This window comes from Chaetodon trifascialis, chromosome 3 (genome assembly GCF_039877785.1).
Source record: "Chaetodon trifascialis isolate fChaTrf1 chromosome 3, fChaTrf1.hap1, whole genome shotgun sequence".
NCBI classification, from domain to species: Eukaryota; Metazoa; Chordata; class Actinopteri; order Chaetodontiformes; family Chaetodontidae; genus Chaetodon; species Chaetodon trifascialis.
Window position 1 is genome coordinate 14359625 of NC_092058.1, and position 24987 is coordinate 14384611.

The window sequence follows — 24987 nt, forward strand, 5'->3', positions numbered from 1 at the left end:
AGAATTACCTGAGTGTGAACAATAACAGTCAGTATAAATGAGTAGCTTTCATTCACATTTATGATCTGCTATGTCAAAAATAGTGGAACTCTTCCAATATCTGGTTATGTATTTCCTGAAATACAGCGCTGAAAGAAAAGAAATAGCTGGAATCACACAATCTGTTGCTATAAATCATGTTCAGCCAATCAATTTGATGTTTCAGTATCACATTAGATTCATTCAAACGCCTCCACAATTTGTTACACCGTAAAATATTGACCTTTAACTCGAAGAAGGACATCTTTCTTTTAATGCAACTCGGATTTATTTAATGCTCTTAAAGTGCAAAAAAATAAAAAAATATATAAAGAAGACATGAACAAAGGTACCTTACATAGTTTTTTGTCTGAAAATATTTCTTTTGCATAAATGCCAGTTTAAAACATTGAGCACATTTTGCTTCAGAGGGTGAAAATCTTTTGAATACATGTAAACATATTGTATGACACAACACTTCGGCTAATAGAACCAGTCTCACATGGACCATGCTGCAGTTTAACCAGCCAAAATGGACAGTCAAAATTGTCCAAATAATTCCTTAACATTCTTTTTTTTTTGTCCCGTGGACATGTTTTATTGTGGATTCCTTGCCACTAAGAGGCAAATCTTTTTGTAGTTGACAGCGGGGGATAAATATTCAGTATATTAAACACAATTTAAAATTGCTAGAAAAAGTACTTCATGCTCTTTTCCACTGTACAAAATATTTGAATGTTTAGAGCCAGCAGTACATTAAGCAGTAAGCAGTTTAAAAACCTTGCTAACATACAACAATATATATTAACACACACATACACACCGTTGATTTTTTTTTTTTTACACAAAATATTTAAGACAGCTAAGGTTTTCATTCTGAAACAACCAATGTTTATAAAACATGAAGATTATTGTCAAGATCCCGACATTTCATGAAGAGATAACAGTGTTGACTTGACAGTCTCCAAAGTGCATCATTGTCCACTATCTACCAACATTCACACGTTAAGAAAAAAAAAAGATGCAGTGAAATAAAGAGACGTCTGTTTTGAGACTGAGGCAAAAAGAACTGCACAGATATAAAACAATGTCAATGATCACATGACCACGGTTGATGAAATTTGTGAGAGATTACAAGAAAACTGTGGTTTTGACGATTTTCAAGCTTAACTGTAGTTTGTGTGTCCATCACCCACTTGCACTCAAATACAAATGTGGGCTTGTATTCACCTGTTGAATGAAGATTTTCTGTGTGTTGACAGATAAAACACACCACGAGTCCAACAGAAGAAGACGCTTTGAGCCATCAGTCACAAATCCACCAAAGCTCAGAAACATTTGATTTTTGTCTAGATTTTTTGAAGGTATCACCAGATTAAACTGTAGTTAGGCCTTAAAAAGCATGTTATCATTCCCATCGTCAGCTGCCTGAACAACTACAATACCAGACTAACTTCAGCATTTGTGTTGATAGATAAAACACAAGATTTTAACAAATGAATGACTTCTCATGCATCATGAATAAATTACTTAAGTGCATGACTGTGGTCTTCTCCATCTCAGTAAAACAATTCCTCATCTTTGCAGAAAACAGGGGGCTAAATTTGAACTGTATTTCTGGAAATAATCTCTCTAGAGCGCAGTTTGGGTTCTACTAGGCTTCAAAAATAGAAGTGCTGATTTGGCTTCATAGTTGGTATTTCAGTGTCAAAAATTAATCCTGTATTAATTCAGCTGTTACTGGCAAAAACTAAATCCAGTGAGTAGCGAATTTGCCAGAACACCAAAATTACACTTATGTTTTGGTATAATTTCACGTCTGTAGTTTGTGCTTTCTTCAGATTCTACTCTCTGCCTCTCCGCTGACTGACGTTTGGAGGAGATTTTTTTTTTTTTAGGAATCCTGGATTTTTAGTATTTCTCTCATTTCTTATTTTTCCCCAACATTAAAATAATGAATGCAGACGTTCTTACACTATTTTGTGTCACAGGAGTAAGAGAGAGAGTGGCAGCGGGGGAAGGACCCAAGTGCAGACAGTTGAGGAGGCTGCAGGAGGATTTCAGTGGTTTATTGAAGGGTCAAGGCTTACAGGCAGGCAGGCAGGCAGGCAGGCAGGTGAAGGTAGGCAAACAGGCAGGCAGACAGGCAGGCAGGCAGGTATGGAGGTAAAAAGCAACTAGGATGAAGTGAGAAGGAGTGAACGAAAATGGGTTAAAAACCTGGGGAAAGCAGAATAAAGTGGGCAGGTGGGTGAGAGCTGGCTGGAATCTGTAAATGAGAAGCAAAGGTGTTTCAATGCTTCTTATCTCCTTTAGTGTAGGGTACACGGGACTATCCTTTCCACAAGGAGAGGAGATAATGCGCAAATCCTTGTAACACTTAAAAATGTAAAGCTAGCACAGCCGACCTATGTCAGTAACATCCACCTTTGCATAATTACGTAGCCTAGCATAGCTGCAGTCGCATTCTCTTAGCACCGGGGTCGTCTTTATGAAGCCTCCTTCACATCTTTTTTTAACTTCATGATGTTTCCCGTCAAAGTCAAGGAAAAGTGCTTCGGAATAGACAGAGGATGGAATATTTTTCACTTTTGGACCACATGCTAAGGCTGATGAGAGAAGTGGGAACAGGTGAGTAGGTGGGAGGGGCAGTCAGGTGATGGGGTAAGGGGGGGGGGGGGCATCAGGAGGACAGGTAGTGGGAATGTGGCTGGAGGGAGGGACAGAGAGGCAGACTGTGACACAGAAAACTGCACAGAAAAGTAGAACTGATCTAATGTTTGTTTAAAATACCGCTTAGCTGACGGGGCTTTTTTACACTTATTATCCAAAGTACATATTGCACAAAAAAAAAATAGCAAGGTTTCAAGTCTGAATCCCAAACACATCATGATACATGCATGCAGCTGCCCAAGACGAGGCTTAATACCAAATGCAAGTCAGAGCAAAGTTTTGGAATTAGAAACACGCTATGGAGGCACATCTCAGCTCTCCTCAGCGGTCTAATGACAAACAAAATGGAATTCCTTTGTTTTTCAAGAAATAAATTAGATTATTTCAAAATAAAAGTGGGGGCTAGAAGTGTTCACCAATCTTAACTCGCTGATTCTGCAGTCCTAACTCCACTGGAAGGTGCGTGCTGGCAGTTGCACAGTCTGTGTGACAGGGGAAATGCTGTTTGGCTTGCAAACGTCCCTGCTAGCTCTCTGCTTTATATGCAGGAATGGTAACGTTGGATTTTGGGATAAAGAGGTTTGGATTAGAGGCCTTTACACGACTTTGTTCCCGTCTCTGCTCCCAGGGCTTGGAGAGCAAAGAGAGGCATGCTATTCTTTTTCTCCCTTTCAAATGTCACTGTTACGACGGACAGTCCTGACTCCTCCGCCGCTGCTTAATGCCCGTTTCACCATTCATGCCGCCCCTCATGCTCTCATCCCGCCTCCTCTTCGTCTTCCCAGTCTGTTGAGGAGAAATGACGCACAAGTGACTACCGCAGTCTAAAATAAACCATTGTTCGGGACATTAGACTGATGAGAATAAGTCTGAAATAAAAAAAACAGAACATGAAAATGTGCACTTGAAAATCTATTGAACAGAACTCAAAACAAAATTTTTTATACTTAAAAAAAATGTTACTTGTACTTTGCCTTAAGCAATGTTCTTTTTTAACAGAGAAGCGTCTGCGTCAATAGTTAAGAATCAACAAATCCATGAGTGACCACTAGAGGTCAGCATAATACTGAAGAAACCACAATAACAGGCAGGAGGATGATACAAAAAACAGGGTTTATGGTCCAAATGAAACTGAAGCCTTTAAAATAAATAATAAATGACTTATATAAATGTAATGTATTTGAATGAAAGGGTCCTCTCATTAACAATGAAACGTTTTCCAGGCCATTTGGCTCGTCGTGGTGGGATAGATTCCATTGATTACATCAATAATTGTAATGGTGATCTACAAAATGGCCGACCAGTACCAGGGAAAATAATTTGTATGGGGGTCAGATGCATCAGATGTAATTTCCATAACTGAAATACAAGTGAAATTCAACGATTGTGATGTCTAGTCCTTTAGCTGTTTGTTGTTTAAATTCAATGTGTCTAAGGATAAATAAATGCAATGGGTCTAAATTATGACATCAGTGGAAAGCGGAAACCATATTTGTGGTGCGGATGTGTTTTTAATTTGAAAAGAATTTTGGAACTTTGTTTTAAAGGTCCTCTATAAAAGAAGTTAAACAGCAAAAGGACTGATTTAGTCAGTCATGAAACTGAAAACAGGATGACGTCTGAAATACCTTTTAAATAATGAAGAGCTGACAATATCAGTTCCATAATATTTGTGTGTGCGTGTGTGTGTGTGTGTGTGTGTGTGTGTGTGTGTGTGTGTGTGTGTGCGTGTGTGCGTGTGTGCACGCGTGTGTGTGGAGAGCAAAGTGTTTATAATTAAAAGAAATGATATACTGTAATTTTTAGAGTTGTTAACTGTTTTTCAAACTTAAAATTATTGTAAATATTTAATTCACTCGGTTCAAGAAAAGCAAAGAAAGAAGAAGAGAAAAGACAAACAAGTTGGGCCGAGTGTTTGTCTACGTTTAGCCAAGAACTGTGAGTTTACAGACCTTGGCATCCCGTTCTGCAAATTTCTGGAACATGTTGGCGTAGGTCCTCTTGTCCTGCTCATGATGTTCCTTAATCTTGCTCTGGCAGATGGAAATCTGAGCACGAGCTGCTCGATTTGAGGGGTTGACCTGCAGCACGTGCTGAAAGTCTGCCATGGCCAGGCTGAACTCGTTACGGAGGAGCCGTGCTTCCCCACGACGATACAAAGCCTTCTCGTTGCTCTCGTCCAGCTCAATCACCTTACACACACACACACACACACACACACACGCACACACACACACACAGAGCGATTAGTTATAATCGTTATAAAAATATCCAGAACATCAGCAGCTCGGGAAACTGAATGGTGTTTAAACATGGACCGTCTTAAGCTCACCTTGTTGCAGTTCTCCACCACTTGTGAGAACTCTTTCATCCGCAAGAAACACAACGCTAAATTGAGGTGTGACGTCAAAATAAAGTCCTGTATCCTCTTCTGCTGCTCGATGCCAGAGCCACACTCCATTTCTAGCCAGGAAACGATGCGCTGGTACTGGATGACTGCCTGGTAGTGCTGCCCGGCCTATAGGCAGATAATACCATTTTATGACCACGTTGACATTAGAAATAATCATTGGTTGAGATAAAGCATCAGCACAGGGACTGTACCTTAAAATATTGATTCCCTTTATGCTTTACTCCAGCAGCCAAATCCAGCTTTTCATTCAAGTCCATTTCCCAGGATTCTTTAGCCTTGTGGAGTCACAGTTAACGTCACAGAAAATGAGTAATCACTGGTTTTTCTGTTTCGACTGAAAGCATCTGCAGAATTATGGAGGACTTGTTGAACCTTGCTCAAAGTGTGTTTGAAATTGTTTGTCTTAAACGGAAAAACCAACCAAAACCACACTCATAACCGCTCTGTTTATTTCTCTAGATATAAAAAGAAGAAAGCAGGGCTCACCCTTGTAAAGTCTTTGAGGGTGACTTCATATACGATGTCTTTGTCTGGTCCAATTTTGTATTCGGGTTTACCTTCACTTCCAAAGCCATACCTATGAAAAAAAAAAAATGACAGAGCATGAGCCCGACGGTCAACTCAAAGTTCAGCGTGGGAAATCACGTCTGATTAAAACCTGACACTGATCCATTCCATCGGAATATCCCAAACACTTGGTCAGAATGCCATGATGCAAACGGAAAACTCTTATAAACTGCTAATGAGAACGTGGGTTGGTGAAGATGTTCGGAAAAAAGCGCATCACACAATCGAACAGTTGGTTTCAATACGTCTCCCTTTGTAACCTATCTGTTATGAACGCACGCTCTAAGGATTGCAACAGAGTGCGAGAGGCTGATTGCGCTTAACTGGATAAAAACATCCACAGGCACAGGAACAAATGTACATACACATTGCCAAATAGACAAGAAGCATTTTGGGAGATACAGCAGAGTGAATTTAGGATTTTGTGATATTATTTTCCATTTATTTTTGTCTGCACGTCTTTATTCAAATGCTTCAGATTTGCCTCTGTGCAGGCCGACTACGTGCTGGCATGAACTCTCAGTATAAATTGTTAGTGTGCAATAAATTCCTGGTACTTAACACCAGCACTTTGTATTGCTCTGCCTGGGGGGATAATGGGGAGGGTTGGTATGGGTGCAGTTAAGACAAGTGATATGATGTGGTTTGGGCAATGCAATGTGCTCTGTTTATCTTTATAATTCCTGCTTATGTCTATCTGTTTTTGATATGTTCTTTTTTTTTTTTTTAATTCGGGGAAACATATGATGTGGTTTGGGCTGTGCAGTGTTTTTGTTCTCTATGTTTTTTAAGAATAGAGAGTTCACAAAGAACAGCACATGAATGAATGCTTTCTGGAAGATCAAATGATAATGATAATAATACTTATTATTATTATTAGCACTCAAATTACTGTCAGAGACTGTTTCCGCAAGCCGTCACTATGATGAACACTTAAATCATACTGTCGATAACGCTGTAGCACAAACACTCCAACAAACGACACATCACATGTTGACAGTTTAAAATCCACACTTCAACATGTTTATCAGTATCAAACATAAATCCTGCATGCTGCATATACTGCTTATATACATGTATACATGCTAATACTTTCCATAGCCACCCACTTCATGTATATAAGGTCATTTTTTACCCATTCAGTGTTTATTTGTTTGCAGTATTTGTGTTTGTTTACAGTTTTACAGAAACACTTAACCTGTATATAGCCTCTGTATGGTGTTGCTTTTTACATATATTTATATTCACACTTATTTTTTAATCTACTTGCATGTGCATAATAGTAATACTTTTGTTTTTACCCATCTGTGTTCAGTTTTGTTGTCCCTTCCAGCTGGACAGCTGTGTATGTATTTCCCGTATTCCCATATACTGTTCTTGTACTGTGAGTAACACAGAGAACAACTTCAGAGTCAGGTTCCTTGTACATGTGTGCATAAAGCTGATTCTGCTGAAATACTACTGGATGTTTGGAAATTCCGAGGGTTTTCTCATTATAACACCGGTCTCCAAAACCCCATATCAGACAAGACAGAGATGAAAGAGTGTATATTAAAACAGTAAAATGAATATAATCATCATCCTGCAGAAATCCGACATTACATGCAAAATACGTAATTGTATTTTGGCTTAACTGGTGTAATGAAGGACCACAGCCGAGATAATTACCAGCAATCCCACATAAAGACCGGCTCCCTATGACTGCACAGAGAGAGCAAGGCAAGTGACAGAGATCACATTTTTTTAGGATTGTCAGCAACTTACTTTGGTTTTAAGTGCAGTATGCAGCACTCTCCTTTCTGCATCTTGTCCATGGCTCGGTCCACTCCGAGAGGAACACCTTTATCTTCAGCCTCACCGACAATAAAGCTCACGTCCCTGCAGTCAAACAATCTGCCGCCACAGCTTCCTTCCAGGTGCACTGAGGGACATGAATCATCACACACTTTACCCTCTGGTGTAACTTTTTAATGTACTTGTTATCTGGCAGACTGGCACAATATCAATGATTATCCATGAAGAGAAGAAGCGGTTTACCGTCAACACGTGCTCCATCGTTGGGATTAGTATAACCGTCTCCTTTGACCTTTATCCTTCTTAAGATACCGCCGTCGTCTGTAAGCATCTCTCCTTCAAACTTGAGTAGCTCCATCTGTTTTGTTGTAAACGTTTGTTTAATCATTGTACTGCACAAACAGGGATATACAGCAGCACACAAAATTACAGCTCTGCTTAACTTGGTGTAGGTGTAGGAGGAGAAAAACAAATACATAACGAAAAGCAAGTAGGAGTCGACACGTAAGTCAGGGAAATAAAAAAAGATGAGAAATAATGACTGCTGGAGATACAGCACAGGTAGACTCTGGACGCAGAGACACATGTGTATGCACATCATAGGTCAAGACAAACACACCATCAGCCAGCTAAGAGCAACCCTTCAACCCTGCAACCCTGTTTTTTATAGCTGCACCCTTCCATCAAATAGAAATATTCTTGGACATCCTGCGCATCATTTTATACACATTTTCCCAGAATTTAATCATATTTGGCACATTTTTGGAAACCTCTGGATCTCCACTAGAATTTGAAGTGAATTTGTGGGGTTTGAACAATATTTAGCAGCAAAACTTTAGCATTTATAAGCTGTATAAAACCATTTAATAAATGGTTTATGGCCCACTACGATGCAGTTATACACAGATGTGAAGACATTTGTGAGTGTTTATTAATGTACAACATCTATAGTAATTATAACTTCTATGAAGACATTTAATACTATTACTACTGTGTTTTACTATATTGTCATTCATTATCAGTTTAAGCACCAGCCGAAACATATGGGTGCCCACATGTACAGATACACTGATAAACACTTTGATCTGCTTACAAATGCAATACAGTGTCTTATACATAATTTATTGAATGTGTACACACTGTTTGTAAGTGCTAAATAAGGGGACTTCAAGTTAAGAGTTGCTCAAAATTCAATACCTCTGTTTAAAAAGTAAATGAGCAACCAGGATGCCTGTGGAGCCCATGCTAAGCAAGTGAACACACTGAACAGCCAATTATATGACCTTTGGTAACATTTGACACAGTTTTATTATTGTTGGCAATGACACAGAGGGAGTGTTGACAAAAGAAAAATTATAGGGGGTAGAATATAAATTTTAATGACTAAGATGTGTTCATGGGGGGTAACTTGTACAGCAGAGAAGTTGGCAAAATTTTTCTCACCACTGAATTATAATTATCATTGATTATAGAGGACAGAGAAAGCCTCACTCCTGTCCCCACTGTGCTCCACTGTACTCCAAACAGATTGATAAGAGTTGCAGCTGAACTACTCTGGCTGTTGAACTGAGAGGGATTAAAATAGACAAACCAGTTAATTTTATGACCAGAGAGCTCCATCTGCAGAGACTGACACATGCTCCTAAATTATCAGGGTCCCTCGGTGTGATGCAGAATTAATGCACGGCACAAACGGCAGCACTCACGTGGCACACCTACCTCAAATACTACTGATGAGCTGGGAGGAATTTTGTTGGGATTACCAGCAATTCCATAAGCATACTCTGGTTTACAGAGAAGCGTGCACACCTCCCCGCCCTGCATGGACAACACACCAACGTCCCAGGCCTTCAAAACTTGACCTGGATGGAGAGATGCTGCTGGTTTATAAAATGACTCAAAGGTTATGTAATAATTCAAAGTATAACCATGTGAATATAAAATAACAGGCACTTGAACTCTTTCTCGTCCAGCGTGAGATGAGAAGACTGTCACCACTGTAACAGTTAGCATTAGCTTAGCATAAAGAATGGAAACAGAAACAGCAAGCCTGACAAAATCAGCACACCAGCACCTGTGAACCTCATTAATTAACATGTTTTTTGTTTTCTTTAAATCTGTTGAAAAGTAAAGACGCAGGAATGACAAGCTGTGGTTTTACAAGGGCGTTCTGAGCAACCGGCAGAAGATTCCAGGAAGTTACTGGACCCTGCCAAGAAATAGTTCGGCACATAACCACATAATTGCCCTGTAAAACCACAAGTTGTTGTTTTCACACTTTGTTTTTTGTTTGAATTAAACAAACAAGATGTAATGTGTTAATTGGTGAGCTGTAGAAATGCCAGTAGGTGGATTTTGTTGCCATTGGACAGAGCCAGGCTAGCAGTTTTCCCATGTTTCCAGGCTTTATGCTAAGAAAAGCTAACCGTCTCCTGACTAGAATCATATTAAAGAGACATGAGAGTCAATGCTGAGGCACCATCGTGTCTGACAGTAATGCATAAAGCCCCCTACCCTTGCCCACATTGAAGCAGAAAGGTTCTTTGCGATCTCGACTGCAGTCAAACTTTTTCCCATTGAGCAGCTTCCCAGTGTAATGGACAGTCACTCTGTCCCCAATCATTGGCCGGTCTCCATCTGTGCCCTGACGCTTCACAACCTGCAGACGGGAAAGACAAGCTTCCAGTTGGACTGACAGAGAACACAGAGGAGGTAGACGCTCTGAGATCCAGGCAGAACTGATGAAAATCATGACCATGCTGTTATGGTGGAACATAAAGTCCTACTCATGCCTGAAGGCCTGTAATAAAACCTTTAAATTTAAAGCAATGATAATGAATACCTTAATAACTCCTTGGTCTTTATTCGGTGTTACATCAATGCCCTTCGCTGCAAACACGGCTGTGGCCGACTGGCCGTCCATAGGCAGATCCTGATCAGTGGTCATTTCTGCGTGTGGGCATCACACAGTTACACTGTAGAAATGATAACCACACAAGCCTACGTATTAGCAATGTGAGCACCATAAATAACATATCCTCGTGTCTCATGGTCTTACTTTGGGACAAAATTGCAGCAAGGAAAACGACACAGGAAATATAATTTGCAGAGCCGGACTGGAAAATCACAATCTGACAAAAAACATCAATACACGATCTCCATATTCCACCCAGTAAACTTGACTTTTTCCCTCCACATTATATAACTTGGAGCTATTTAAGGGCACATGTTCTAAATCCATGTACCATACTGGAGATGTATTTACAGTTTTACTGCAAAAGCCACATTCATCCCAGCTGTGTGAGGAGTATTACTTTGGTCTGCAGTTGGGATATCACTCAGCGGTACCACACCTTGTCTGAACTGCCACAGATGAAGTAGTTACATGGCTATAAATATGTTAAAGGCAGCAGCGTGTTGCTTACTTCAGTCATTTTATTTTGTAACACGCTGCACTCACCAAAGTACAGTACGTTCCAGGCTATTAGTTTATGGCCCTTTGTGCTCTTTATCAATCTATAAATAACATCTACATCAAGCCGCTACGGCTGCAGGACCTGATTTAGATATTTTCTATGTAGATTTTGTAATGAGTATTTCATTCCTCTTCCTCGTGTGCACAGGACAAGTGTGGGCTCCACTACGCTCACAGAGTGATAAAGCTGCACTGCCACAAATACAGTCACGTAATCTCAGAGGCAGGTAAGAATCTTGAATTTGATCATGACTCTTCATCTCAGCGGTGACACACTGATTTGTTATCAGAATATGTGGCTACATATGCTTTGATTTTCACAAGTGATGTAGCGATATAGCTCAAATGGTGTCTCTTTTGGGTCATTCAGGCTGCGTTACTCTTAACTAATATGTTATTTTAAGCAGTATTTGAGCTCTACCTGCATGGCCACCACATCTATTTATTGAAACTATTGAAGGTTGTCTTTCTTTTCATAGCATCAATCACACATACAGGTAAATAAATTGTCACCCGATCGATAACTACTTTGTCAAAAGCCTATTTTTAATATGATTATCTTGCATTTTCTCTATTTCCCAGCAACAACATGTACTGTTGTACAGAGCAAAACAGATAGATAGATAGATAGATAGATAGATAGATAGATAGATAGATAGATAGATAGATAGATAGATAGATAGATAGATAGATAGATAGATAGATAGATAGATAGATAGATAGATTACTGTTGCTGCTGCTGCTGTCTCACACCTCCATGTAACAAAAAGAGACACCATGCAGCTTTGCCAGAGCAATAAAACTGTAATGATCTGTTGGTGTTACAGCTGCTAAATGTTGCCTCTGTCATCACAGGGGCAATCGCTGTCGACAAGCATTGTTACTACCTCAGTACACATGGCTGAAGGCATTTTTTTCCGTCCGCCCTGACAGAATAATCTTGACATTGTTCAAAGACAATGAAAAAGCGAGTTAGCTATGTTAAGCATCTTGGCAATCACTATTTGGCGAATATTATCGCATGCAACAGCTGAGATGTTAACACTTGCTTGGATAGCATCAGCTGTTCTGAGACAGTGCAGGGATGTTACTAATGCAAGGACTTTTGGCCAGGGTTGTGAAGTAACGATTGCAAATGAAAATGTACAGCTGCAATGAGAAACCACACATGAGGTGTATTCTGCTTCTCGCAAGACTCGCAACACTGAGGAGTGCTGCTTTGAAAAGGATTTCACTTAATTATAATTATATTTTAGAATCCGTACAACGTTTTGAGCCTGGCCCTCTAACAGGTACAGAGGAACAATGTCAATTTGGGTTTGAAATGTACATTTTCTAAATGTAGTAGAGTTAAAAGAAATTTAAAGGGAACACTGAACAGTGTTATAAGTCTTCTGGGGCAGAAATCAACCTGCGATTTGAAAGATGTGCATGTGTTTTGCAAACTAACGAGGTGTTCATAAAGCCAACTAGACAGCTTCATTTTAAAATGAACATATTGCAAGCAAACAAGATGCAGGTCTTCTCTTAAATTGTTGGTTGTATGCTTGTAAGCTACCAGTGGAAAGTGATTTATGTAATACACTGTGCTTTGTGTTTGTTTGTTTCGTCTGTGTTTCTATATCAATAAACATAAGAGATCATGTCTCGGATGTCGCAGTCACTCTTCTGCCTGAAGAATTTTATCACATCATACCTTATTGTAGCTCTCGCCCATCATTCGAGCTCCCTGCACAAGTTTAGGTAATAAATCAGATTTAACTCATCAATCTGAGTAATGTCCAGCTCATATTTACTGCAAAGCCTCAACACAGTCAAATGAGGGATGGGTTAAGCAGCTTGCTGATCAGGCTGCACTCTAATATTTCCACAGAGATGCTTTAAAGCTATAAACTTTGCTCAAGGGCAGTGGGTTTTCAGGCTCTCATTCCCTGTATTCGTTTTCTAGATTTTTCCACGAGCTGTCCAGTCCTCACATTCATGACATCCCAGATGCTGTTGATGACCGTGTGCAAATATTTGGATATCCTGCTGCAGTGACGAAGTTCTTAGAGAGCCTGTATGAAAATGAAGCAGCAGAGGTTGGCCTGAGATGCACCAACCGGGCAATAAGCTCACTGCATTGGATATTGATCAGGAGATTTGAACACATTTTCTGAGTGTGAGAACGGTCTTAAACCAGGGAGAGCTCAAGTCATGGCGCCACCCATGTGCCTCAACCCAGAGGGTAAAACTATAAAGATATGCCCCTCTGATATATGCACAATTTATTCAACTTCTTCAATTGTGCATCACTTTCAAAGATCAAGTGTTCATTTGCTGAACTCTTCAACACAAGCGCAGCACAAAATGTCCATCTCTTCTGTAGCAACACCTTGTCCTGTGTCTTTTTACATTTCATGGATTTCATTTTAGATGTAACTCATTGTACGTGCGTGAGTGTGTGCGTGTGGATGTGTGTGTGTGTGTGTGTGTGTGTGTGTGTGTGTGTGTGTGTGTGTGTGTGTCTGAACACAATGTTCCTTCTATTCAGAGTTCCCCGCTGGCAAAGCCTGATGGTGTTCACCAATCTGAGACCCCCTCACGTACAATCCAGCTTCCATTTTTTCATTAAAACAAGCAAATTTTCATTATTAAAATTGATGTAAATTTACATTCACAAGGCATCTGATTTTCACCTCATAGAAATGGCCCAGTGAATTCCCATCATCATTGCATTCACATAATTGAAAGTTATTCATTCCATCAACATTGTCATTTAACTTTCAGCTTTTTCTGTGTGAAAAATGTTATTTTCATGACACGCTGAACCAACTGCTAATAGTTCAGACCCAGATAAAATGGCACGTAGGCTAAACTCAGATACCCTGCAGAGGAATGCAGGGACAGAGGACAATGAGGCAAAGACCATATCCACAGACACACACAGTCTATGTATATATCCTGTCTCACATCCGTACTCTGCTGCTGATTCATATATGAACGTGTGAGCGCACACTGTGCATGACAGACTAATACAATGACATCCTGAAGCAGTCTGACATGTCTTTTGCAACCTGACGGAGAGTTAAAAATAAAGCTGGTGAAGTTGGTTTTTAGGACATCACTCTGCTGCTCCAGTGGCACAGGTGGCGCCTGTGCTTTGACTGTGAATTTTAGAAAAGGCAGTGACAGACAACTCATCACCTTTTAGTTACACATACTTTCATGTCAGTGTATTTTTTTGTTGTTGTTTGTTTTTTGACAAGAAGTCATTTATCTTCACTAAATGTCTCCCTAAGGAGGTCTGATTCATCTGTGCGACTGTGTCTCGACCTGTGTCCGTGTCAGCAGGCCAACTCCGCTTCTGTCCCCCCTCCTCTTCTAAATCTAAATGCACGTTTGATGACACCCATGCATTCGAAGTTGCTGAGGCGCTACCATTACGACCTGTGATTCTCTGCTTGGTCCAAAATGGATCTGAATCAGCGCAGAATGAAGTGGAGTTAATGTTCCTCATTTTCAGAAACAGGGTTGGACAACCTGTAATCTATGCAGATACACCTAAGCCTAAAGGGATTCTGGATGTAAACTGTTGTCCTCATCTTAAGTCCACTGGGAACCACAGCCAACTGCCACATTCACACACACACACGCACACACTAAAAAAACACACACATACACACTCACACACAGGGAGTCTTACCAGCCCTTATTTTCCAGCTGTAACCTCAAATGCCCCAGCACGTGTGGTAAATTCAACATCCATCCTAGATCATCTCTGAGACAACCTCAACTGGACAGCTTTTTCTGTTATTTATTTTATTTTATTTTGATGAGCATAGCTGGCTTTATCATGCTGGGTTTTTTTCTCCTCTACATAAAAGGTAAACCTTTTTGATGAATAACAAGTGTCCATTTAACTCAGCCAGGCGTGAGCAGAAAGCGCTGGAAAGCCGGTAAACACTATGTCTTAATTAACTCCTTAATTAACTCTTTCAGCTGCAGAATAGCGGGAATACACACAAAGACTCACATTTCCTTGCGCTCCTTTCTTTTTTTTATGTCTTCCCAGAAACGGCCGGCGACCCGCTGGATTTTCAGTAGATTTTTAGCCGCGTCTATTCCTCCTAATTCACGGCCACCCCTCTCATCTCTTGTCCAGGGAACTAAATGTTCTGCCCATGCGTTTACTATGTAGCGCTGTTTTTTCCCCTCTAGCGGCGATAAACGTGCCGGTGAAGTAGCCACATGGATCCTGGACTTCAAAATGACACTGGTGAGGGAGAGAGTCAGAGACGCACAGGGGGGAAAAAGAGAGAGAGAGTGGAGTAGAGTTGTGGGAGGGCGCTTAGTGTAAAATTAAGGGGCAGGTCTTGGAAAGCAGCCACAAAGTAACACAATGTTCCGGCTGTACTGTAGCTGTACCGCTGCCACTGCTGATGAGAACACTGTGTTCCAATAGACACCCTGACCTGTAACCCGTTCCGTGCCGAGCCAGGCCGGGAACAGCCTGTACCGCAGCAGGCTGTTCTCTGCGCTCAGCTGACAGCACATATCATCAACACTGCTGTGTAGCCGAGCCCCAGCCTGCCCGCCCGCCCGCCCGCCCGCCTGCTACACGGACGGGATGTGTAAGCACCGACATATAAGCACAGCACACTGCCCGATAAGACGCGCGGTGGGACGGATTACTGTTTCTGTAAGAGACGGTAAAAACCCCGCTTTTATTGTTTTATACCGGAGATTTTTCTGCTAGTACAGTCGCTGTAACGTTTCTGCAACTTGAGGATTTCGACAAATGCGCATGCATGTATGCTTTTAATTCTTATTTTTATTTCTTCGCCGACTGGCTGGTGCTAATTTTCCCAATTTGACACTTGCACAGGGTGGAGATCATTTGTCATCGACTCCCAAAAGAACAGGTGTTTTTATTATTGCGGTGTTTACAGGCATTTCAAATATTTTATGAAAGAGGAGCAACACTAAAATACCACAAGTTTATTTTTTAATATTTATAAATGTATACAAACTTAACAGTAAAAATGCAATTAAGGATTAAAAGTAAAAGTGCTCACCATGAAGGTCCTGGTTCAAGTGGTATTATGTGTAATTGTTTATGCAGTGTGAAACAGTTTTACGGTCCACATAAGGATGGTTTATGTGGTTTCACTGGTTCTTGTTTTGCAAGTCAAATCTTAATCTGCAGAAAATAGTACAGCTGTTTACCAGTAAGTATGTCAAAACTGTAACTCGGCTACTTCCTACCTTAACTGTGACTGTAGCCTAATAAAGCTCTCCATCTTACTAGTGTTAAAGCACAAGTTAAATATTGAAGCCGTAGTCTGGATGGTTCTGGAAATTATATCCTAACCTAACATGAGTGTTGTCCTCTTCCCTGTTTGTCTTAAAGACTGGGGTTACAACACTGTCTGTGCACAGGGACGCAGAGTGATCAGCGGACACAGAGACAGCTCTGTGTATAATGATATTACCACATTATCAGGACTCCAACATCATGAGCACATTTTTGAGCAACAGTGGTAAATAGTAGGCATTTGGTGCAGGGTGGCTGACACAAAAACAAAACATATGTGTGCATTTCATCCATTACAGTAAAAGGAAGTTATTAGAATTAGCATTCATGCATGAAATTTTACAGATTTGTTTCATTACGGAGGCCGGCATATGTATCGCTAGCAAACCCCCGGTGAGAGGCCATGCAATAAAAGATGGAGTTTAATTTTGTTAAAACTGGCCAAAATGGCAAGTAGCTTATGGGAACACTTTAAACTTTTTACTTACCTCTGTAACTGTGCTAAAGTTTGCCATCTTTACAACATGCTAGCACTTTGGTCATTTAAGATAAAAAAGGTAGCTGTTTAACTCTTGCTTAGCGTTACTATTCTAAGACATCAGCTTTATTGTTTAGACATATATCTTAAATTTAACATTTTACAGACTTAGACATTATCATTAACATTAACATTAACTGATGATGTGAGACCAATAAGGTCGCTAACGTTATCTTAACATCTATTAGCCGATTACGTTGTTACCTAATAACAAATGCTAGCTAGCTCTGCTGATGAACTGCAGATGCAAAGATGCAAAGAAATTTGTAAAGATGAAACAAGCTATAAAGTTGATAATGTGAAAAATTCTTAAATCTTCTTAAATTCTGTTGTGACAGACTTTTCAGTAACTACCTATAAATTGATTCAACAACAACATAACAACTATAAACAGGCAAGATTGTGAGAAGCTTCAGGGAACGTTCCTTGAACCCTAATACATCTACTTTAAAGACGTTTTTTTGAAGGTTGCAAAAATAAACTGGAACCATTACGAAATGTTAGCTTGAACTTACAAGCTAATGAGGCATAATCATTTCTTATAATTTGAGGAAGGAGTATAATTCATTAAATCTTGTGCTTGTGTTTTAATGTCAAATCTAAATCTAGAAAGAAATTAGTGCAGCAGTTTTGCAGTGATGCACGCTATCATTTTATTGCAAGTAAAGCACCAGTATGTGAATACTATTGTGAAATTCAAAGCACTCACTGTGAAGGATGGTCCCTGTCAAAGTGCTGAATCACAAGTAAGAGCCAAACTGTTAAATGACAAGTTAAAGTAATCAACCTGGTCCAGGTGCAGGTATGTGTAAGAACTTCTAGGAAAGGTAAAGCATCATCTTTTATGACCATCTGCTTTGCGGTTCAAATCTTTATCTGCAAAGAGAACTGCAATATAACCTGCACTATAATTTTGCCTTCCATTACTTCCTACCTAACCTGTTATGGTAGCCTAATTAGACTTTCCATCTTGGTATTTAAGTGCAAGTAAATTCTGAAAGTAAAACTATTCACTGTCAAAGTGCTGCTAAGGTTAAGTAGTAAAACCCTGGTTTTATTAGTTTACCTTATGTTGTAATCATATTGGAATCTTTTCTTGTTATGTTGAGAACTAGTAATACATCATATTTTATGAGCTCTCGTTTTGCAAGTCAAATCTTAATCTGCAGTGAAAGTAGTATGGCTTTGTGTTGTAAAGCATACAATAATTTCCTGTGAAATGTAGTAGCCTAACCTAACTTGTTACTGTAGCCTAATTAAGTTTCCGCATGTGACCCATAAAGCAGGTGGCATTAGACCTAGTCTTAAGATACAAGTAAATATTCAAAATAAAAGTACTCATTGTGAAGGACAGTAAATTGAGTACCTGTGATGTGTCAAATGACAACTTAAAGCTATATGTGCTGTAAACCTGGTGCAGGTTATTACTTCATGTTGTGTTAGGAAGAACAATGCATCATTTTTTATGAGCTCTTTAAAAGTCAAGTGTTAATCTGTAAAGAAAGAGAACTACAGTTGCCAAGGAAATACAATGTAGTATAACATACAATAATTTAATCTGAAATGCAGTGGAAATATTCAAGAAGCATTTTCTCAGAACTGGATTTAAATACAGCACCTAAGTAAATATGTTTGATTACAAAGTAACTAACTTGGTGTCCTTTGTGAGCCAACACACAAGTTTGTCTTTAACCTGTATCACGTCACAGTTTCCTAAAAAGACACCTCCTACTTTATTGTCTACAGACCACAAGTAATGTAATGGACACTTTAGTAATGTCTGAAATCTGATCAGAAAACATTGGACTTTGCCAGGTTTATACCTACCTCGCAGGTATGGAACATCTTAAAATCACCTATTATGCTCTGAGGGTTGTTTCCATTTCATAGACTTTTCATTGTATCTGGTTAAATACAATCTGCTTAATCCATTAAATACACTGGCATGTTGTCAGTGCATGTCAGTGTAGTCATCACATGGAGTAAAGAATTCAAAAACACAAAAGAGAAAGACACGAGAGAGTGAGTGTAACGGATCAGAGGAGCTTAGAGTTGCGCATTGTCCCACCAGTGTGGAAAAGTCTGCCCAGGATTTGGCAAAATATTAGTTTTTTGAAACTTGTTTTTAACCAAAGTCAGTCAAAAATTTATATTTCAAATTACTCACAGACCCACAGTGTGGTTGGTTGTGATCGGTATATGTGACCATTGGTTATATGCATAAAGTCACAAAAGGCGGTGTGTTTTATTTTAAGGTTTTACTATAAATGAGGAACATGCTCAGAAAAATGTTGACCATTATGCTGTACATGAATCCAATATACCAGCTCTGGTTCTCAAAACTTTTCTTTGTATTTAACACGTTGAACAGTCAGTAAAAAGGAATTCAGCTTCCTCCTGTGGAAATGAAGTCTTGTTTTCAATAAGTCCTGATACCGTGAATACAAGATATTCAGTATAAAGCTAAAAATGTGAATTTCAATCCACTTTTCTTATCTGCTCTTGTGTTTAAATAAGGAGCATTTTGTCAATGGCTACATACAGAGTTGATATACATCAGGGGGGTGTGTAACAGCAGCTGCTGAAATTCCCATAAAACTCATAAAAGCTTTTTATGGCTTTCCCTTTCTTCTTTTGTGGTCTGAGGATACTGGTATATTATTATGTCTATACAGAATGTTTGCAATACAGCATGTTTTATGGAGGCTGCTTATATTTCTGTTTGTCATATTTTTTTGCATTAAAATGTTTAAAAACTTAAGAAATGTCACCGTCAGTTCTTGGTGTGAGTCTGTCTTTAATAATAAGTGAGCCCAGAGCGCGTGTTTATGTGAAACAGTAGAAACTCTTCCTTATTGCTTGAACTGAGGAGCGCAGATAGTTAAAACTTTATTGCAGGTTTCTGGTGGGTGAATCCCACAGTCAGAGGTGGTGAGGACACTGTCTGACCACATTGCTGGCAGACAGCCAGGCAGCTATTGAAGGGAACATGATGATCCTGTTAATTATAAAGGTGACATAACACAAGTGAACCTGATTCTGCAAACCCACAGGGATGTTGTCAGACGGCTGAGTAATCTTCTGAGCAATCAGTAATAGGAAGAAAGAAGGTTTCACACACTCTCGAATTGGTACATGTTATTCACATCAAAAGCAAACACTAGCGGGGAAAGAGAACAAGCGTGGCCTCGTGATCTAACAGCACCACCACCCACCTGAAGCTATTAACAATAAGTACACCGATCGTTTTTTAAAAACCTCATCAAGGCAGTTGACTCCAGCTCAGACATAGATTTGCTTGTTTTCCCAAATCCTTGTCTGAACTGTGGTGTCCTAGTAGCGTTGTTGGCACTTCCCCCTCGTCTTGTATACTCAAGTGGAGGTCAAAAAAGAATTCAACTGACCTGAGCTGAACCGAAATGCATGAACAGATTTCTATATTGACACACGGCCTGTGATGCTGTCTTCCTTCCTGAAACATCATGAACATCTTGTTTCTGTTGTGGTGAAAGCAGCAACCTGGTAGGAAACAGAATAATGACACGTTCAAAGTTAGGTGAATTGTTTGTAGCCGTTGTAAATCTAATAAACATATTTTTATAGATTTATCATTCATATTTTGAGCTTTATAGCCTCTCAAAGTAAGAAAGATTAGCTCAGAAATGACCGAAAAGGTCCTAAATTCTTTGTTAGGACAAATTAATAAACAGTATGGCTTCTTGATAATTGGGCGACACATTTACTAAATATTGTAGTAAGAACTAAAATCTGACAAGCATTTGCGACAATGTGCCTGTCTGAATGAGCGTCTTGGTGTAACCAGAAGCACGCGAGTGAGTTCATTCAGGGATACAGGCTGCACAGTCATCAGGAAGTGAAACAGAACAGAATGTGCTGTACTAATCTGATTGAAAAACACTGCCCTGAGTGGAGGCACGAAAAAAAAAAAAAAGATGTTTCATTTAAACGGCTAAAAGGAGAATCCTATGGCAGCAGGAGGATGTGTAGAAAGAAAACAAAGTGAGTTTAACTCTTGGTTTGGTGATAGAAAAGACGAGGGGGGAGGATAAGGTTAGAGAAACACTCGCTCTCACACAAACATGCATGCGACTAAAATAAAGCTGAGCAACATAATGCTCTTTGTTTGTGTTCTAGGCATCCGTGTTACGTACATGGGAGTAATCTCCTGAGTGATCCCTTTAATCCCTGAACTTTTGCCCCCCTGAAGCAAGAGTTCTTTACTGCTGTGTCTGCCAAGGACCCTAAATAGTAAATGATTCCTCGCCGCTGCTGCTGCTGCTGCTGCTGAAGACAAACACAGAGATGAGCAGAAGGAATCTTTTGTTTTTCATTTCAGCTTCTTCTTTAATCGTGTTTTATTTTCTCAGATAATCAGTTTTGATGACTGCTTTACAATCTGCCTTCATATCATGATAATAATGATAAGAGAGGTTGAAGTTTACTAAATATATAGAGTTGCAAAGGTAGTTTATTTAAGTTTAAGTCACAATTCAAAGTTACAGAGGGAAACGACAGACTTGTATGTAGTGAAATGTAGTTAAAGTAAAGCAAAAATGTTCAGTATGCAAGCAGAGTGACCCTTGTTACACTACCTTATTAAACATTACAGTATTACATTACTACTAAGTGTAAGAAGCATTTTAATAGCTAATCCATGTGAAGCTCATTTCAAACTCTGAATGTACTGTTAGTAGTTTCATCTATCACAATGCATGGTATCTTTTAAGTAAACCATCTGTTTTGTACAGGTTTCAGATAAATGCAGTGGGGGGAACAGCATAATATATCCCACAAGTGCAAGTAGAAGAGGAGAAGAATGAAGTGGCAGGAAGTTTGAGTAGACAAGCAAAGTACACGTGCCTGAAAATTGTAGGTGAAAGTACTTATCAGTAGTTCCATTCCGCTGCACACTGTGGTCAAACCACATATATTTGGAAAATTAGAAATAACAAAAAAGTAGCCGGGGGGGTTGACAAAAAATTTCTGTGTTCATTTATGAATATAACTTGCCTTTACGTCTAACTTTCACTGTTTTTCTGTTTTCCCCCTCACTGTTGTGTGTTGTTACAGTAAGTAGTCTCAGCAGTGGATTACACTCATGCATGATGGGCACAGTAAGAATAAAAGAGTGCAGGGCTTCCAGATGTGGCTCATTTTGTCTTGAAACTTAGATGCTTTGTCTGATATATTGTCAGTTTATACTCTGGTCCTAAAAGAAACATTATGTCATTTAGCTTCATTTTTCCAGCAATTAAAACCACAATGTAACATAACCCTAATGTTGTGTTTGGAAACCCTCTTTAACAACGTAATCAACATCATGACTTTTCCTAATTTTACCAGCAAAGCTTATGAACTGATGACATATTTCAGAAATCTGCTACAGAAAATGATGCCTTATTTCTGTTTGGGGTCTCAGAGACTCCAGCTGTAAAACATGGTGAAATACACTGGATTTTCATATGATCTGTATCTGTGGATGTTACATTTTTATGCAGAGTGGTGTTTTCGTTATCCTGCCTGCACTGATATGAATTGGATGGATGAATGTAATACAGTTCAACAGCACCTCAAACTTCATCCTACAAAATAATCATTCAGTCGAAACAACGCCTCTCCAGAACAGTTTTCAACAAAAACTATAGATTATAAATCTAATAAAGGTAGGGATTATTGAAGATTGCTGTGTTAGGCCGCTTCATTTTTAGCTGGATGTACCTAATAATCTGGCAACTGAGTGCGTGTGGATGCATAGCCCATATAACACGTAAGACTTGATATATCTTCTTACGTGGTCCAATGCAAAGTTACCACTTCAGTACTTTTCTATAAAGCAGAGTTTAAGGTGGTCAGGAAAAAAAGTATTTGAAGGAAGAAACTGGTTGATTTGTGCTTGTTTGGTTTTTATTACACATGCAGCAGGACTCCAAACAATGAGGAAGAAAAGGCAAGCACCACCGAAAAAACACAAAGGCCAGAGCTGGAATTGAGACAATGTTGTTGTTCATGGGGTAGCTCCTCCACCAGACCTCTGCTAATGAGGGTTATTATTCTTCATGCAATTAACAAGCACCAGTTACAAGAAAGTCTAGCAGGCCCACATGCAGTAGCAATTTCATCTGTCCTGCCAGGGAATCATGAATTGAGTCATGTGTGAGTAAACGCTTGATAACTAATTTGACTGCTCACAATGGCAGTCGCAGCCTTTTCCAAACACAATTAAGGAGTGACATCGCGAAACAGTTACTACAAACAAGACGACTGACAGTTCACTTTACAGACCAGGACGCTTCAAAACAAAGTCAGTCATGGCTGACTCCAAGTTGTGTTACATTAAAGACTTTATTTAGGGCTAGTGTGGTAACATAACATGGTAATTAACTGGTGAGACATGCAGATGTGCTGATTTCCATTTCCAGCATAGAATAAAGGAAGATTAAATACGCTTTTTCTATTTGTCTTATGTTTTGTTTTGCGAGATGACGAGCGAGAGGTTAGATTCAGGGTCAGAGAGGTACAAAGACTTCTAAAACGCACACCTCTTCCCCTTCTCTGCACTGCCTCTTGAATGTGTCCCCATACAGGAAGTGTGCATACAGTGTCAAACCACCGACCTGAACCCTTACAAAGGGTCGTTTGTGGTGCTTTCTGCCGTTGAGCAATAACCCTTCTGCTCTCTTCATTTGCTTGCCTGCACAGTGATGCAGTGAACGTAAAAGTGAATGGCAGGCTGTAACTGTTTTCTGGTTTGTTGTCAAACTGCACGGGTAAAGTTTGTGCTTCCTGTCAACACGAAGCATTGCAACTAAATGGCGTACTGTCTGCTTCTGTGCAAGCAATGCATTTGATGTAACATGATATCAATTTGGAAGTGAATTTTCACATGCATACTCTTGAGAAGATTCCTTGCACATAATAAGTGTGATTTGCAGTCAAAACTCAATAACTAAAATCTCTTGAAAATAAGCCATTTTCTTAAACCTCTGAGCAGCATTTGAATACGTACTCAGATTCTTTACTTAAGCTGAAGTAAAAATACTCATTTGAAATCCTAATGCCTATCCTGCAGCTGTATTTGCCTGAAGTATTAAAAGCGATTGTTTTGCAGAAATCAGCCTCCTGTGACTGATGTGATGAATAACATTATTAATACTGAAGTTGGATGGTTTAACTTTATACACAAATCAGTAGTTTGATCCAGTGGTGTCAAGGCCCCTCGCAAAGGGTCACAGGATGGATCTGGGAAGTCATGAGTTGATTAATGGGAGAGGAAAGAGGAAAAAAAAACTTTCCTCTTAAGTTTTACCTCTTAAGACCTCGAAACACTTTGGGAACCACAGGCTTAACCTTAAAAAAATATTGTATTTAATTTGAACGTAAAGTACAATATTTCACTTTGAATTGCAGTGGAGAAGACATATCAAGAAGCATAAAACACATACTTAAGGAAAGTACTAGTACCTCCAAATCACACTTAAGTATAGTACTTGAGGAAATCTACTGAGATTCCACAACAGCAATACTCAGCTTTTGTGCTCTTTTTCAAACATTTTTTTGCTGTTTATTTTGTGTCTTTGTTGCTGTTGAATAGTTTTATTTGTTTTTCATTTAGATATTACGTTACAGCAATGAAGGCATGTTGCCACTTTGTGTTTGAAGTCATTATATAGGCTATGATATAAAGAAGTGGGAGAGAAGCCACATGCCCCTACACAGCACAGCACACAGTAGTGTTTATGTCCAGGCTGAAGGACACAGAAAGAGCTGTTAGCAGAAAATGTTTATCCCTGAAACACAGACAAGCTTTGAAATGAAAATCATTAATGAGGAGACAGAGGAAATAGTCAAATATAGAGGACGCTATTTGCCAAGAAAGCAAAACTTCTATCTCTACGGCTATAACATATTGTAAAATTGCTTACTTTCACTAATGTAAAGTGTGTTACTGTGGCACTTCATATTCTCTTTATTTGTGTTATAACCTCAACAGATTAGAGTGTAGTGAGCTGTTGATTTCCCTGTTTTGCAGGAATATTTAACAGGTTGTCAGGTTTAATAAATCTTCAGTATAATTTTTACGTAGATTTACTATTTACTGGCTTTAACCTCATTCGATCAGGAGTAGTTTTGGGCACCCTTTCTGAAGAATAAACTAAAGAAAACACGCTTGTATAGGAATAAGCTCTCTGTGA

The 24987-nt window shown here is 39.3% G+C and overlaps 1 protein-coding gene across 2 annotated transcripts; it reads right to left on the reverse strand.

Annotated features, from left to right (window-relative positions):
• Positions 1–292: 292 nt before the first annotated feature.
• On the reverse strand, positions 293–15247 carry fkbp5 (FKBP prolyl isomerase 5). 2 transcript variants are annotated; one of them, XM_070958569.1, is made up of 11 exons: positions 14956–15247; positions 10308–10440; positions 9980–10124; positions 9185–9327; positions 7709–7823; positions 7436–7592; positions 5591–5681; positions 5296–5379; positions 5024–5209; positions 4644–4883; positions 293–3477 (listed from the first exon to the last, which is right to left on the reverse strand). In XM_070958569.1, the coding sequence occupies exons 2-11, from the start codon at positions 10410–10412 to the stop codon at positions 3376–3378; spliced, it is 1368 nt and encodes a 455-aa protein (XP_070814670.1). In that variant the 5' UTR covers positions 10413–10440; positions 14956–15247; the 3' UTR covers positions 293–3375. The 2 variants fall into 2 exon arrangements, with proteins under 2 accessions (XP_070814670.1, XP_070814671.1); XM_070958570.1 differs by lacking the exon at positions 14956–15247 and adding an exon at positions 14626–14711.
• Positions 15248–24987: the final 9740 nt, after the last annotated feature.

Coding starts and splice junctions, on each gene's coding strand:
- fkbp5 (XM_070958569.1), bottom strand. CDS start 10,412: ATGACCACTGATCAGGATCTGCCTATGGACGGCCAGTCGGCCACAGCC. Junction 5,380..5,590: donor CCCTCAAAGACTTTACAAGG/GTGAGCCCTGCT, acceptor TGACTCCACAAG/GCTAAAGAATCCTGGGAAAT. Junction 3,478..4,643: donor TTGCAGAACGGGATGCCAAG/GTCTGTAAACTC, acceptor TCTCCTCAACAG/ACTGGGAAGACGAAGAGGAG.